Raw genomic sequence first — 18,049 nt, forward strand, 5'->3', positions numbered from 1 at the left:
TCTATATAGTGCATTTGGGTAGTGCAGCATTGGTTTGCGGTTTTGCTGCGTCACCTCAGCTAAAATGTCCCCTAATTAAGATACATATTTTTTGTTGGAATTTTTGTCATTGATCCCCCTCTAGTATGTCACTGTCCATGTGGTGGGACTATTTGTACACTTCTACTAAGTATTTGGTGGCTGCAAATATGACCTGAAGGTTTTTCAGGTTCGCCTGCCATTAAAGTGAATGGGGCCCGCCGCGAACTTGCGGTTCACGAACATTTGATCGCGTTCACGAACCGTCCTTGCCAATGTTCGTCCATCACTAATGGGCACCACGTTTGCCTTGCGCCAGTTCAGCAATGACTGAGACGAGCTCTTTAAGCACTGTTGGGTGTAATCCATCTGGACCCGGAGCCTTGTTCACATTTACCCTATTTAACTTCTCTTGGACCATATCTACAGTTAGCCAATTGAGTATATCACTGCATGTACTAACAGCCCCGGCACCACAGATATCAGCTCCTTTCTCTTCTTTTGTATATACAGAGCTAAAAAAAACATTTAATAACTCTGCCTTTTCCTTATCTTCAGTGACTAACACCCTTTACCATCATTTAGTGGACCTACCTGCTCAGACCTAGGTTTTTTAGCATTTATATAGTTAAAATAATTTTTGGGATTTGTTTTGCTCTCTTTTGCTACCTGCTGTTTGTTTTGTATTTTTGCTAATTTTATCTCCTTTTTACAGATTTTATTAACCCTTTTGTAATCTTCAAACGCTACAGTTGACCCCTCAGATTTGTATTTTTTAAATCCCCTTTTTTGTATTTTTTTTTTTACAGTAGCTGTAAGCCATGGGGGGGGGGGGGGGGGGTTAATTTTAGCCGTTTATACTTGTTACCTAAAGGGATACATTTTTTAGTGCAATTACTCAATGTGGATTTAAAGCTCTCCCATTTATCCTCAGTATTATTTTGTGACAGTAGCTGCTCCCAGTCTATGCCCTGGAATGCTGCCCTCAACCCAGGAAATACCTCAAAGCGCAAGGAAATTCTGATTTGCTGCAAATCAACGTTTTCCTAAACTCCGGACCGAATTCCGGATCGAATGCTTCACTTAACACTAGCTTATGGAAATCCAGATAAGAGATGAGGAGAACACAAGTGTGTGTAAATGAAGTGAAAATGGCAGTTTTAATGTACTGCCAGCAGTATGCCTCCCTTTAAGTACACTGGTTGAAATGGGTTTTCCTGGAGTACAATATTGATGACCTATCCTCAGATAGCTTGATAAAGGCTCTAAGCCGAAACGTTGCATCTGGAATAAATCTTCACTAGAGGAAGATCCATTTTTTCTTCTCTTATGCAGATCATTTGATCAATGTGGGGAAGCTTACCACTTCCCTGGAGATGTGCACCCATTACCTTTTAAACCAGGTGTGCTGTCCTCCCTTCTTTTTTCTATCCTCAGATAGATCATAAATATCTGATCGTGGGGATCTTACTCCTGGCACTCCCTCTAGGATTGAGAGAATCGATCTTCGGATCATAGATCCAAAGTCGATTCATACCAAAGCCCACTTCAGATTTCTATTTCAAACTGCTTTAAAATACGCAGATATGAATACTGTAGTAATTCACCAAAGTCTCGTGCGACTTCGGACAATATGAACTTTGCCTACATGGAGCCAATACATTTTAATACTGTACGGAAACAGCGTGAAAAACAAAGGTTTGAATGAATCGACCTTAGATCTATGATCTGAAGCTCGATTTGCTCAAGCCTAACCCCCACCTATCAGCTGTTTGATGAGGCTGCTGCTCCCCGGTGAGCTCTGTGGCCTCTTTCTAGGCCAGTGACATCACTGGACTGCCACTAACCTGAGACTGATGACCTATCTTACAGATAGGTCATAAGTATTCTACTCCTGGAAAACCCCTTTAAATGACCCATAGAATCCCCATATTTTAGGGTAACAGCAGACCTCCCAAGTGTCCATCTTTTGGAGGGACAGTCCCTATTTTTGGACAGTCCCTCTGTCCCTCTTTGCTCCATAAATGTCCCTCTTTTTGATCTGAGGTATAGATTTGTATTATTACATTTACAACATTGACCCAGAAAATGTTGGTCTGGTTCCTCTCTGTATATTCGAGTCCGTCTTGTATATTATTTCATTATTTGATGCAATTGGGATTTTAGAAATGTCTAAATTCTGATTATTTTTGCGCTGTTTCGTAAGAGAGAACTACGGAAGTGTATAGATATGCAGGGAAATCTTGATCTTTCGCACAATGAACCAAAAGTGTCCCTCTTTGACCGTCCAAAAAGTTGGGAGGTATGGTAACAGTGGTGACCAGGTTCTCATTAAGGAATTCTGTCACTTTTGATTGCATAAGTATGGCAGCATGTGGTATCATACTTGCTGTCAAAACAATAGAAACATTGATAGAACCCTATGAATACCATTATAAGTCCAAGAGGTTTGTCAGGCGACAGATCCAGTCGCCATGATACCAGTGTGAACAGAACCTAACCTCAAATTCAGTAAACTAGGGTAGTGAATATTTTTTTTATTATTGTGTTACTTTTGAATATATAAATAACCTGCTTCTCTTCATATGTAGATTGTGTTCAGAGAATTCTGTACAAAATAAGAGAAAATAGAAGAAAAAAAATATAGTTTACGATTCCTTATATAAAATATTTGACAATGAACTGGCCTTGTAGATATTTACAGTACAGTGCCCTCAGCAACAGATGCACTGTTTAACATTCCTTCCCAGACACAGTTAGGGTGCCCTTCTCCTGCCATCTCTCAGAGGGCATAGGAGATTATGGAAAGCTTATTTCCAATGGAATTTAGCCACCAAATGTCATTCTGCTGTCACCTGACAGTCTTGCGTAGATTATTGTAGCATCACAGAGAAAAGAAAATGTTTAGCTTATTGACTATGTGCCTCCTGATAGAACTTCATCCACTCAGTTGAGGATTTGGATCCACACAGTAACAATCTAGCAATAATTTACACATCCCGGAACTGAAATTGTGCCATCTTTTACACAGCGGTGCATTAATCACCTTGTGGAAACGTCCGGTCTAAATTGTAATTAGTTTTCTTTAAGAGGTCTGTTCTGTCCTTGGCTTGTGGTAATCAAGACCCTTTTACAGTGCTACAGAAGTGCAGTAGTGCTTGAGGGTACATGGTAGGATCCCCCTGTTGATCTGGTGAAACTCAACCAACTGGATAAGGTCTACAAACTTGGTTTGTCCATCATCCATTGAGTAGAAAGGCTTGGCATCTTCCTCACACTAAAATAAAATAAAATGTAGTTAAATACATGTGTTTAATATGAATCTACCATATACTATTACGTGCATACACATACATACTTATCCAATATTGATAGCTCTACACATATTCATGTATTGCCTGATATTTACTTTTACCTTCCATCATGCCACATCTTGATCCCCTATGGTACCTAGAGACAGAACTTGCAGTGCTTATGGTAAGCATACATAATTACATTAGACTCATCCTAATTTACACATCATACTATATTGATTTTTCATGTGGCAAATGGAGATGACAATTGGCCTGTGTAAAAGAATTGTCCTACCAGGTCAAACCCTGTCCATATTAAGAAATATAGACATTATGGAGGTGGTGGGTGTCCTTTGGCAACATTTTCTGGTTCTGACAGCTGATCAGCTTGGGTCCAAAATCTTGACCAGCAACAATCATCTTTACATTTCTAATAATTGCAACCATGGAATGCTATTTCACTGCATACTGAAATGCATTATATGGTCTCATGAGGGTATGATCTTAATACACCTGTGACACAAATGATAAAATCCCTGATAGGTCATGTGAGGGACAACGTAAAAAAAAACTAAAGTTGCTGAGGGATAGGGTTGGTAAGACAGAAATTAAAGGGGTCATGGAGGATAATCAAAACATGGCAGCTCCCAGTGTATGTTCACATGTACATCCGAAAAAAAACATTAATTAAAAATGCTAGTCAAGAAATATCTATGGGTGTGAAAGGGAGGGAGAGCCAAGACAGGAAGGTGCAAGGAAAGCAAGACCAGAGTAATGAAATTCTGTGATAGATAAACAGGTCAAAAGGCTTGTAATAAATAAAATATGCTGCAATCATTATAACTGGTTTATCTGACAGAGGGGACAGAATTAATGTCACATTACATAATTCTTATCAATCTGAGGCTGTGGTAGAACGAGCTCATTAACTCCTAATTGCTGGACACATTGCAGAGCTGCAGTCCATTTTCTCCTGCTGCGCTAAGCTCAGTCACATACCGGCAAGATGAGGTAGTGCTTGATCTTCTGTAAGTGACACAATGACAGGACGAATCCTTTGGGATTTCTAGTACTTTCTCGCACTAGGAAAACTCTGCAAAGAGACAAAGCAAGAGTGTTTAGTTATCTGGAAGACTGCTCAGCGGTTCAAAAAGAACTTTTTTTATTGTCATTGCATTGTATATGTTTGTATGTTATACTGTGTGCATATGTTTTGTGCATCTTTAGGTCTTGGTTTGCCAGACTGGCGGGCTGTTGTACTCTGTAGCGCTGCCATGCCCCATTATGGTAGCTGACAGCGAGAATGAGTAGTTTCTCATCTGTCAGCTAACAGGAGGAGGTGTTAACATAATGTTACGGTCACAAGGTCAGGTTTCATGATGCAGTTTTGGAAGCTAAAACCAGAAGTGAATAAAAAAAAAAACAAGAGGAGAAGCTGCATTTGTCCTTTATACTTTCTTTACTTTTATGATCTATTCCTGATTTCAGCTTCCAAATCTCCATGCAGAAACCTGACCGTGTGGCTGTACCCTAAGAGAAAGCCCAGAAAGAGGCCGACATGGGTATGTGCCATGACGAAGCACTGTGGTACAATGATAATAGTAGAAGGGTCACAGAGGAGCTGACAAAGGGAATGTTTGGCACCAAGTACAGATGATACAAATGAGTTGACAAGTAGACCTGCAACTAGCCTGAATGAACAGTTCCCCCTGGGACCTGTCTATTGAAGGAGCATTGTTAAACTGAAGGCTAGAATGGGCTTGTACAATGGTGGAGCATCGTTGGAATGGAGCACAGGAGTGGCTCGTGTATTATAAGAGAGGCAGTGGGCTGGAGGCTGTGATGTAGGGCCTGTGTAGACAATGTGTGGTGGGTGGGTGGTGCTAGCCTACAGATAAAGGTCCCTGATACAGCAGGCGATTGTCGGGAAGGAAGTGTTTCTTCCTGGCAATCACCTGCTCGTCAGCGGAGGAGACCGTTGCGTTTACATGCAGCGATCTCCCCCACAGTATGGTGAGGAGCGATCGCTAAGACAGTCGCTCATCCCCATACAGACTCGTTGTTTGCCAGCAACAGAGTGCTGTTTACACAGCACGATCTGCTGCCGGTAAATAATAATCTTTGTGCCTGCACAAATGATCTATTACCAGATGAATGAGCATTTTCCTCATTCACCGGGTAATCAGTGGCACTTTTACACAGCCAGATAATCACTAACAAGCATTCCTATGAACGCCAGTTAGCGATTATCTGGCGGATTCTCTGTCCACATAAAGGGCCCTTAAGACTTCAACCTGTGAAGGGCTAGTGAACAGTTTGAAGCAGAAGGTTAACTGCTGTGAGGCCTGTAGTGTGACATTTTTTATATGGTTCTGTGGGGCAGTGTGATAGGAGGAGTCGGATGAGGAAGGGTCAGGAGAAGTAGAGACCGTCTAGTTTACTGCAACCACAAAGCTTTGGTGCCTTCTATACCTTTAGTAACCATCAAGCATGTTGTACCACTATTGAATGAAAAACTGGAAAGTAAAAATCTTCTGCTTTAGCAAATAAGGTTTGCAACTATTTCGTTACAAGTGCCATCCTCTTACTAACTTTTTTGTTGATTGCTCAAATAAAAGTAGTGAGAAACCATCACTACCCATGGGAGTATTCCAATAATACACATGTAGGGCTGTGGGAACATCAGACTCCTTACCTTTGTCCTGCAAATATATTAGATGGACAGCTAGATCTGTAATTGTACCCAATTTATAGGACAAAGAGCTCTTGTAATCTGGTCATAGGACTATAAAGGACAAAAAGTAATCTAAGGGTTAATAGTAAAGCGTGCATAGATTAATGACTCAGTCTGAAGTGGTGATATATTTTGTGTGGCTAGGCAAGGCAGAGTAGAATAATTTATGTCCTGATGACAGGTCTACAGCTACATCACTGCAAATAAGAAGCTTCTCGAGAAAGCAATGTTTACAGTAAACAGGATAACAATATGATATGATGATTGATATTTAATGGTCACTACTACCTTACTGAGCAAATACGTCGCAAAACGGGGAGGCTGATGACAACATGATTACATGGATCTTACCCGTCCACCATTCCTTGTTGCGTTATGAGGCGCTGAGTCTCATCTCGGGACAGACGCCCATGATACCACGGCTGGGTCTTGTGTATCACTAACAAGATGGAAATACAATGGGTGTAACTATGGATGAACAGTGTCATAAGAAGGGCAAAACATAGAGGCAAAGTGGAGTAATACACAAACATATATACACTGCTCAAAAAAATAAAGGGAACACTTAAACAACACAATGTAACTCCAAGTCAATCACACTTCTGTGAAATCAAACTGTCCACTTAGGAAGCAACACTGAGTGACAATCAATTTCACATGCTGTTGTGCAAATGGGATAGACAACAGGTGGAAATTATAGGCAATTAGCAAGACACCCCCAATAAAGGAGTGGTTCTGCAGGTGGTAACCACAGACCACTTCTCAGTTCCTATGCTTCCTGGCTGATGTTTTGGTCACTTTTGAATGCTGGCGGTGCTTTCACTCTAGTGGTAGCATGAGACGGAGTCTACAACCCACACAAGTGGCTCAGGTAGTGCAGCTTATCCAGGATGGCACATCAATGCGAGCTGTGGCAAGAAGGTTTGCTGTGTCTGTCAGCGTAGTGTCCAGAGCATGGAGGCGCTACCAGGAGACAGGCCAGTACATCAGGAGACGTGGCGGAGGCCGTAGGAGGGCAACAACCCAGCAGCAGGACCGCTACCTCCGCCTTTGTGCAAGGAGGAACAGGAGGAGCACTGCTAGAGCCCTGCAAAATGACCTCCAGCAGGCCACAAATGTGCATGTGTCTGCTCAAATGGTCAGAAACAGACTCCATAAGGGTGATATGAGGGCCCGACGTCCACAGGTGGGGGTTGTGCTTACAGCCCAACACCGTGCAGGACGTTTGGCATTTGCCAGAGAACACCAAGATTGGCAAATTCGCCACTGGTCCCCTATGCTCTTCACAGATGAAAGCAGGTTCACACTGAGCACATGTGACAGACGTGACAGTCTGGAGACGCCGTGGAGAACGTTCTGCTGCCTGCAACATCCTCCAGCAATGCCAGCATGACCGTTTTGGCATTGGGTCAGTAATGGTGTGGGGTGGCATTTCTTTGGAGGGCCGCACAGCCCTCCATGTGCTCGCCAGAGGTAGCCTGACTGCCATTAGGTACCGAGATGAGATCCTCAGACCCCTTGTGAGACCATATGCTGGTGCGGTTGGCCCTGGGTTCCTCCTAATGCAAGACAATGCTAGACCTCATGTGGCTGGAGTGTGTCAGCAGTTCCTGCAAGACGAAGGCATTGATGCTATGGACTGGCCCGCCCGTTCCCCAGACCTGAATCCAATTGAGCACATCTGGGACATCATGTCTCGCTCTATCCACCAACGTCACGTTGCACCACAGACTGTCCAGGAGTTGGCAGATGCTTTAGTCCAGGTCTGGGAGGAGATCCCTCAGGAGACTGTCCGCCACCTCATCAGGAGCATGCACAGACGTTGTGGGAGGTCATACAGGCACGTGGAGGCCACACACACTACTGAGCCTCATTTTGACTTGTTTTAAGGACATTACATCAAAGTTGGATCAGCCTGTAGTGTGTTTTTCCACTTTAATTTTGAGTGTGACTCCAAATCCAGACCTCCATGGGTTAAAAAATTTGATTTCCATTTTTTTATTTTTGTGTGATTTTGTTGTCAGCACATTCAACTATGTAAAGAACAAAGTATTTCAGAAGAATATTTAATTAACTCAGATCTAGGATGTGTTATTTTTGTGTTCCCTTTATTTTTTTGAGCAGTGTATATATATATATATATATATATATATAAACCAATGACCACAACGTGTGCAGGTTTGAACGTGTTACGCCAGTTGATTTGTGACTGTGGTGTGAGAAACAATGGCTGCCCCACTTGTGATTTGCATGAAAGAAGAGCAGGGTGCAGTGATTAGTTTTTTTGTGGTCTGAGGGTGTGTCTCGTGCCGATATTTAAGTTTGAGCACAATATAGAGAAAGTGTTTTGTCATGAAGTGTGTATAAATGGATAGAGAAGTTCAAGGAAGGTCGCACAAGTGTCAGCCATGAAGAAGGAGCCGGGCCGCTGTCCTCGACTGATGACAACATTGAGTGTGCAGGTGAACAGATTCTGTTGGGTAGATGAATGACAGTGGATTTTGTGGCCCTACGAGGACAAAGATTCACATTGATGAAGAGTTGAAGACAGTGGTACATTTGTAGCTCGCAGCTCAGCCAAAATCATTTTTTTATGAGGAAATGGAGAAAGTGCATTGAAAAGCAGGGAGATGGAAAAATTATGTATCTGTCTTTTCTGAAAGTTGATCCTTATAAATTCTACAGTCAGAGTGCGGATAATTTTTGACTCACCCTGGTATCTGTTTTGAAAGGGGTGTAGCAAGGAGGGCAGTCGGGTCACTTGCCACTACCAGTATTATAGAAAGCACATGGTACGGTAGGTGGGGTCCCTGCTACAGATTTTGCGTTGGGTCCCAAGATTTTCAGTTAGGTCTCACACAGGCATTATTGGGGTCATTTATCAAACTGGTGTAAAGTAGAACTGGAATCTGATTGGTTGCTATAGGCAACTAAGCCAGTTCTACCTTACACCAGTTTGATAAATGACCCCATACATTTTTACACTGCAATTGGCAATGATATTCTTATCCTACTCAACATACCTGCACTACTCGGAGTTGTCTGGCACGGTGTCGGTAGACTATACCGGTGAGTTGTTTTCTTCTGTAGGGAAAAAAAACATCATTTGATATATACGTAGACACTGATGGAGTTAAAAACAGTTGGTCACTCCTGGTAGTGATACGAGGAGCACAACTCAGCAATACCTGCAAGACATCCTGTGCCCACGTATTGCCTCTCATGGCCGGGCTTCTAAGTTGCATTCTTCAGTAGGATAATGCTCACCTACACACAGTAAGGGTTTTGCAGGAATGTCTCCCCAAAAATGCAATATTTCCTTGGCCTGCCCAGTTACCAGATTTATCCCCAGTGGTTCAACCGACAAGTGTGCAAGATCTACAGGCCCATCTGCAACATCTGTTAGCCAATGTGCTGTAGGATGCCATATGGAACCTGTATGCCTCCATGAACAACCACATCTCATTTTATATCCAGGCTAGTGGTGGCTCAGCAGGTACTGGAGCCTCCTTTCAATTGTACAACAACTCCTTCTTAGTGCGTTTTTTTTTTTGTCAATAAGAATTCCAGGTGATAGTACCTATTATTAGGCAGGAATTCGACCGAATATCCATCATTTTGGTTTAAGGAATAATAATAGTAAAGCTATCCATAAGCAACACAAAAAAAAACTAAAAAAAAACATATACAAGGGAACGCATCTAGATTTATGTTGATGACCATTTTTTAGGACCAGTTGTGCACAGTCATTGCCCTACATTAAAGGGGTTTTCCTGGATTTTTGATGGCCTGTTCTCAGGATAGACCATCAATATCTGATTGGTGGGGGTCTGACATTCCGCAGGTCTGCTGATAAGATGTTCCCTATAGTTTCAGTGGCTGAATTGATACACAGCTCCATTTGCTGTGTAGTGGACAGAGCTAGTACTGCAGCGCTGTTTCCACGGATGTTAATAGGAGCAGTATTGCAGTAATCAGCTCCGTCCAGTACACACAATGCTGCAGAACAGCTAATTGGCAGGAGTGTGGGATGTCAGACCCCCGCCGTTCAGATAAAGATGGCCTATTTTGAGGATAGGCCATTAATATTAAAATCCTGGAAAACACCTTTAAGCAGTTCTGGCTCACCTTTTATTCTTACATAATGCATATATTAGCATAAAACAGTGAATGTAATTTTCTAACCTGCAGACAAAGACATTAGTAGACATTTGTATTACAACTTTACCATGGTAGATCATACATACCCTCCAGGTCTGGGCCTCTTCAAGGGCCACTGAAAATGCTTCAAGAGGATTTTCTATTACGCGACCGGTACACCCCGAAAAATCCATGGGAACCAAAGTGCTATCAGATACACTGCGCTATGAAGAACAAAATAGTCCGTGACAGACTTTTATAAACTAAAAGGGACATTGCTTTCTTCCAACCATGTTTTTGGAAACTTCATAATTAATGTGGAATTGCCATAAGAAATGTATATTGTAATAGTGGCAAATCACTGTGCACCTGCTTGTCACGTGTACTCCTGAGCGGTACTCTTTGTCTCCAGCGTGGTCAAACACCTTGGCCATTTGGTGGCAGCACTTTGATGATATGTAGAAAGTGCAAATCTGACAATATTAAAGGAGCCAGTGTACAAAAAAGTATGTTGTAGGGCCCAATAAAGTGTTTGCTTGTTCATCGGGCAATCGGCGGCAGTATTAAACTGCCTGATCATCGTTAACGAGCGTCTCCTGTCTAATACACCCCTACACCTTGGTTTTTGACACTTTTACTTTAATTCATTTATTAGGCTATTATTATTATAGCGCTTGCAAAGTACTATACAGCTATTCCTTATATTCCTATATATTTATTTATGGTTCTCCAGCCTGAAACCACTTAATGTACAGACTCTGTTCAAACTGCATTTCAAAGCGCTCAGTGCTGAGAGGTGTGCTGTATATTTCTGGAGGGGGGCTGAGCAACTGACATATGGGGGGCTGAATAAACAAACAACTGATATTGGGGGGTCCTCCTGAGTAACTGATATGGGGGGGGGTGTCCTGGGCAACTGACATGGGGGGGATGAATAAATAAACAACTGATATTGGGGGGGTTCCTCCTGAGTAACTGATATGGGGGGGGGGGTCCTGGGCAACTGGCATTTGGGAGGGCAGTCTGAGCAACTGATATGGGGGGGGGGTTCCTCCTGAGTAACTGATATGGGCAGGGGGGTCCTGGGCAACTGGCATATGGGAGGGCGGTCTGAGCAACTGATATGGGGGTGTGAATGGGCATCTGATAGGGGGGTACTGAGCAACAGATATGGGGGCCTATCTGAGCAAGTGACATATGGGGGGCTGCCTATTTTATATACTGTAATATGCAAAATAACAGTTTTATATACTGGCAGACATGGGGGCACTATGGGGGGCCCTATATTATATACTGGCAGACATGGGGGACACTATGGAGGGGGAGGAGCTATATGGGGGGCCCTATCTTGTGTACTGGGACACATGGGGGGCACTATGGAGGGGGGAGCAATATGGGGGTCCGATCTTATATACTGAAACACATGGGGGGCACTATAGAGAGGGAGGAGCACTATGGGGACCCTATCTTATGTACTGGCAGACATGGGGGGCACAATGGAGGGGAGGAGCACTTTGAGGGCCCTATCTTATATACTAGCACACATGTGGGGCATTATGGAGAAGAGGGAGCACTATGGGGGCATCTACTGGGGACCCTATCTTATATACTGGCACACATGGGGGGCACTATGGAGAAGAGAGGAGAGGAGCACTATTGGGGTCATTATATAGAGAAATTATACTGGCACATATTATGGGGGCATTTTATTCTAGCACATTGTCAGGCACCATGGGGATAAGGGGAGCCGCACTATTGGGGCACGATATAAAGTATTTTATACTGGCGCAAATTATAGGGCACTATGGGGACCTTGTCTCAACTGGGGGCACTAAAAGGTTTTTTGGGCACACAGTAAGGGGCATTGGCCCACATTATGAGGGTACTATGGGGACATTGGCTCTACAGTGGGCACTAAGAGGTGGTATTTTTTTATACTGCCACACAACAGGACACTTTTATTTTTACTGTAACACATTATAAAGAGAATTATTATTACAGTTGAGGGACTATAAAGAACATGAATACTAGTATGAGCACTATGGGAGCATTATTACTTCTGGGACACAGTGGGATTTTATTACTGTAGGGGCACTATTACTACTACTACAGGTTGTCTGGTAGATAATTATTTCTATAGGTGGGACTTTGGGGGGCAGTATTACTGTAGGGGGCACCCTGGCACGATATCAGCTGAGCACAATTATTTTTGGGGAACATTATGTTTACACTGTTAGTGTCAGGGACTCTATTTCCTGGGCACAGTTATTTTTTAAAACACTGTGTGCCAATAATTATTAAAAGGGAACTATCTGTGTGTAACCTGTATAGGGAGCACAGCGGGCACAGTATTGGGGGTGGCAGAATGGGGTGTTCAGAAGGTGGGAGGATGATGGAAAAGTGGGAAACTAAGATGTCTGTCTTTCAAACTCTGCAGAGAGAAGAGATGGCTGAAAAATCATCATGGGGGGTCTGGTCTGAAAGGAGAAGATGAGGACAGAGAACATCTACATCAAAGGGGAAGTCACTGGATGTACGAGGTATGAGGCGCTGTATTAGGCTACTTTCACATCTGCGTTAGTGATCCTGGCGGGCTGTACCAGCAGAGAACAGCCTGCTGGAATTCACTGGATCTGGCACTGCTGGATGCAGACAGAATGCCCGCCGGTCCCATTGACTATAATGGGGTACGGCAGAGATCCGGCCACAATATGACAAAAATGCAGAGAATCAGCGGGACCGCATGCTGCGGTTTGTGTCCAGCCGATTCCTTGCATTTTCAGTCGGATCAGGTGGCCGGAGCGTAGTGTCGCAAGTGTGAAAGTAGCCTTAGGCCTCTTTCACACGGGCGTTGCGGGAAAATGTGCGGGTGCGTTGTGGGAACACCCGCGATTTTTCCGCGCGAGTGCAAAACATTGTAATGCGTTTTGCACTCGCGTGAGAAAAATCACGCATGTTTGGTACCCAAACCCGGCCCAGGGGGCCCAGGCACATTCTTTGCACAGGGGCCCTCTGCTGTCTGTGTCCGCCCCTGCATGAAATACTTGATATGATGTACTTTTTTAGAGAGACCATTATTCTGTCTGCCTGCATGGAAGCATGTACTTCTGGTAATATGTAGAGGATACTGCTGTAGGTGTGGGATTTAAAGGGAACCTGTCACCTGGATTTTGGGTACAGAGCTGAGGACATGGGTTGCTAGATGGCCGCTAGCACATCCGCAATACCCAGTCCCCATAGCTCTGTGTGCTTTTTTTGTGTAAAAAAACCGATTTGATCCATATGCAAATTAACCTGAGATGAGTCAGAGCTTGAAAATAAGACTCTTCTCTGGTCACACAAGTAAGATATGAATCTTTTATGTCAATTTGCATAAAAGGCGGGAAGTACAAAAATGCATAATACTTATGTAACTTGTCTGCAAATGAAATTAAAAGTGTAATTTATATGTTATTGCATTGTGTGGTAATACTGTGTGGTATTGCATACCAAAAGTGCATAAGTCACTGGTGGACCCACCTGGGCGCCCCGTCATCACAGGAATTGGCTCAGTTACTGAGCCTCTTTCCCAATATATTGATTGGCTTTTATGCCCCTTATTCAAGGGAATTCCCTCATTTTTTAGGGACACACCAATATATATAGAAAACCGACCTCCACGAATTCACTACTGCACTACGATTCCTTCCATCCACCTCATGTAAAGTCATCTGTACCATACGGCCAATTTTTGCGACTCAAAAGAATTGTGTCAGATCAGGATGACTATTTTGAGCAACCAGAAATACTAAAAAAGCGTCTCTTGCAACGTGGCTATCCAGACAAGGTAATTGATAGAGCATATATAAATGCATTCAGCCCCCAAAGAGGTTAACCCTAGGTCTGAAGCTAATAAGGATAGAGCAGTGTTCACATTTGACTACTCCCCTATGGCTGTCCCCATAAGGAGTGCGATGCTTAACAATTGGCACATTTTAACACAGGATAATGTCTTGAAAGAAAAAACACTATGTAATCCTATAGTCAGCTTTAGGAGAAGTAAAACAATTAGGGATGTCATTGTGAGGAGTAATTTCCAAACACCAGAAGGAAATTGGTTAGAAAAATGCCCCCTAAAAGGTAACTTTGTATGCGGTCACTGCTCCATGTGTAAATACATGCATAGAAAGAGAGGTACTGAGTGCGGGGTCAATCAATTTATCTCTTGCAAAACGCAATTTGCAGTTTATGCAATTTTCTGCCGCTGTGGGAGGTTCTACATTGGTGAAACCATTAGATTCAGAGAACATAGGAGATCTATAGTGACAAGAATTGGGGCTACTAGATTGATTGATCACATACATGAAATACATGGAGGTAACAGTAACGTTTTAAAATGTGCAGGGATTGAAGTTGTCCTGCCCCTAATACGGGGTGGTGATAGGTCGTATTTTACTCCAGAAAGAAGCAGCCTGGATTATAAAAAGTGGAGCCATGGGCCCTCTGGGGTTAATGATAAAAACGACCTAGCAGTGTTTTTATAGTATTAGTAGTTTGTGTGTTTTTTTGTTTGCCTTGTCTTCTGATTGGTCTTCATACATGTGTCATTCATTTAATCAGTGACCAAGGTGTGAGAGTATTTATGAACCACGCCGATTCAGTCACTGATGGCTTGAAAAAGCGCAACAAGCGCAAAACGGCTGTTGCTTTCTAGCTGTGTTTTGCCCACATGGCGCTGAGCTTTTTATGTGAATAAAGCCGCAAAGAGTATTTTTGGGTGAGTGCCGCATTCTTTTTTCTTTTCTCTGCTTTGAAGCATGCACTTCTGACTTATGGATCAATGTGGTAGACTTTGACCTGTGTGCTCAGTTGTATTCATCATTTGACCGGTAGTGTAAGTGCTGAGTTAGAAAGTGGCGCAGCTCCATTATTGAACAGATGTGTAACCAGAAGCTGTTACATATTTCGCTTAGGCTTTAAGCACTTCATTATATCAGAATGTAGCCTGCTCGGTAATGTGTGCCATGTGCAGTCAATCATCATGGTAAAGATATCGGCAGAAGAGGAGTGGGCTGGTTTTGTTGAAGGCAGTTAGCTGTCCATTAGTAATCAATTGTGTACAGATAATAGAAGCAGACACTATGGGCCAGATTTATCATGACTGACAGCTCACTCCACTTTCACATATGGCTAAAGTCAGTTTTAGCCAAGTCAGATTTATGATCGGCCCTTTAAGACTATAATAAATGTGGTTTGACGGTAGCAGTTTATCCGTCAGTAAGCAGCTTTACAAAAGTCGCACATCTTTATGAAAAAGTCGCACGTTTTTATGAAAAAGTTGCATGTTCTATTAAAAAGTCTCATAAGATAAGCATGGTCCTCACTGGAGTGAAATTGCGACTTTTTTGCGACTTTTTAAATAGTCCCAATAGTAAATCTGTCTAGAGATTCATTTACATAAGAAAACACGCCCACTCTCAGAAAACTGGCGAGCATAGTGCAGAGCAGAAAAAAGTCGCAAATTTGTGCGCAGTTTTAGCGTTTGGGACTTTTTTGGGACTTTTTCACTCCATTATTCTGACCTGAGCTAATGATAAATCTGGCCCTATGTCTACTTTGGGGCTGGAGAGAAATGGGCTGTCCATCAGAAAAGTCAAAAGCCTGATCTCTATGATGGCAGGAAGCTTAGGTTTGACCCCATTCTTACAGTGGTTATGGGTCTTGTCTTCTCTACGTATGCCTCTGCACATGGGCAATGTTTTATATTGCCGGCAGTAGCTTGATTAGAGGACAAAAAGGCTACATGAAATTACTCATGTTAGATATTATAAATAAGCAGTCTAAAAATCTAAACTGCATAATTTACACACATCTACATCTACAACCACATCAATGACCTAGCGGTTCATGTAAACATCATTGCCATCTTCAAGTAATTCCGAAAATACCTGTTTTTTTAGATCTGCCCAAGAGTGTGCACTGCGCCTGGAGAGCTGGTAGTTTTTATAGAGCTGTGCTCCATACTTCAAAAAAAAGAGAAAAAGTTGGTGAGAATAATCTTTTAACAGTTTAAAGACGCAATACTGTCACAATCAGCATATATTGGTCATATTCTATTTTGGATCTGCACAAAGCTTGTTAAACATCATCGGGAATAGCTTCCTGCACAGCCATGGTATATGTGGCTTCCTGGACAACCACAGGAAATAGCTATCTCTACAGCCACGGAACATGCCGTCCCGGACAGCCACGAGACAAGGCTTCCTGGACAGCCACCGAACATGGCTCCCTGGAGAACTACAAGGCATGGCTTCCTGTAAAACTACAAGACATGGCTTTCTGAAAAACTACAGGATGTGATTTTGTGGACAACCCTAGGACATGGCTTTGTGGGCAACCCCAGCACATCTTTCATGTATACCACAAGACATGGTTTTCAGGCTGACCTTAAATAGACGGATAGCAGTAAGCCAGCAAGTACGAGACTGTTCATCATCACTGCACAAAATCTTCAGCCCTTTAGTGCCGCTCCTCATCTTGTAAGGCTGAAAATACCATAACATTAAAAATGATATGACCAAGAGAGGACAAAACGTTTGGAAAAAAGAAACCTGATAAATTCCATTGCACTTGCCTTCAAACAGAAACCAAACTCTGTGGGGGCGCTATAGAGCTTCTTTCCTTGTGTCAGGCAATAGGTATTAGATTCATTCACATCAGCTAAATACTGTAAGTGGCGAGGGTCCTGAGAAAGAAGATAAACGGAACAACAGTGACAATTAATCTGATGCTTGGATGGAGACCACATGTAATTTAGTCTTAAAGTGCACAGTTTTGTTGCATGTCTATTACTTCTTTGTCTTGGGCCGAGAGCGGTCCGTGGCAACCCGGCCGGGATTCCTGCTGACAGCAGGAGCGCACGGCGTTATTGGTTGCTATGACGCCGTGCGCTTCATGCAGCCGATGCTGTACAGTGATACACTCGTATAGATCATACCAGTGTATTACTGTACAGCAGCGGCTGCATGAAGCGCTCGGGATTAGTAAGCCTGTTTTTTTGCTGATCGAGGTGGTAATGTTGAAAAAAGATCAACATCATTCATCATTCTAAAGCCAATGAACGTAATACATTAGTCATAATTAGGACTATATACATGTATTTATGGATTAATTGTATGTATATTACTATTGCGTAATTTGAGCTGCAGTTGCTTCAGTGCTCCACATTATATACTCTATCTAATAGGCAGTGCTGCTAGTTGCCATATCATCATGCAAATATACCACCCCATCTTGGAAAATGCATATCGCACATGGGTAATGCCATTATGCAGTGTACCAATCCCACTTCTAGAAACATTTGAAAATGCTTGTGATCATACATATGCCTAGCTAAGTATAGAGCAATGTCTCAAATAGTCTGCAATCTAAAATAATGCTTCAAGGCGACCATACATGACAATCACAGTTATGAATTTCATTGGAAAAAATGATTGTTAAAAGAATTGTGTTTTTTTTAATTGTCTTTTTATTGAAGACTTCAGTAATCACTTTCGAGACAAATCAATAGATAATAATAGACAATAATCAATATACAAATAAAAAGTATACAATAGTCAAAAATGGAACGTGGAATAAGTGACATTCGTCAAATGATATCACAAGCGTGGTATTTATAAAAGCTTGTTATTAGGAGTGAAAAAAGTAATGTAGTAGCAGGTTATATAGTCTAGGAACCTGAGGTTGTACATGTAGCTGATGGAAAAAAGACAATAAAGCTATGGAGATATATATTTTCAATAGTTCACACACTTGTTGTGAATGAACAGGATGATAAAGATTGTATGGATGAGGTAAACAAGGTAAAAGATATTTGGGGGGGGTT

At 42.5% G+C, this 18,049-nt stretch overlaps 1 protein-coding gene across 2 annotated transcripts in view; it reads right to left on the reverse strand.

The window, feature by feature from the left end:
• Window positions 1-2,368: 2,368 nt before the first annotated feature.
• Window positions 2,369-18,049, reverse strand: part of GRB7 (growth factor receptor bound protein 7) — a 124,859-nt gene continuing 109,178 nt past the window's right edge. Inside the window, exons 9-16 of one of the 2 annotated variants that reach the window (XM_040435835.1) lie at window positions 16,799-16,909; window positions 16,611-16,709; window positions 16,113-16,187; window positions 10,293-10,409; window positions 9,069-9,129; window positions 6,397-6,484; window positions 4,311-4,404; window positions 2,369-3,295 (exon numbers count right to left, since the gene is read on the reverse strand). In XM_040435835.1, the coding sequence (XP_040291769.1) occupies window positions 3,149-3,295; window positions 4,311-4,404; window positions 6,397-6,484; window positions 9,069-9,129; window positions 10,293-10,409; window positions 16,113-16,187; window positions 16,611-16,709; window positions 16,799-16,909 (792 nt within the window). In that variant the 3' untranslated portion in view covers window positions 2,369-3,148. The remainder of the gene's footprint in view (window positions 3,296-4,310; window positions 4,405-6,396; window positions 6,485-9,068; window positions 9,130-10,292; window positions 10,410-16,112; window positions 16,188-16,610; window positions 16,710-16,798; window positions 16,910-18,049) is intronic. The other variant, XM_040435836.1, reaches the window with a different exon arrangement.

This window comes from Bufo bufo, chromosome 6, assembly GCF_905171765.1.
Source record: "Bufo bufo chromosome 6, aBufBuf1.1, whole genome shotgun sequence".
NCBI classification, from domain to species: Eukaryota; Metazoa; Chordata; class Amphibia; order Anura; family Bufonidae; genus Bufo; species Bufo bufo.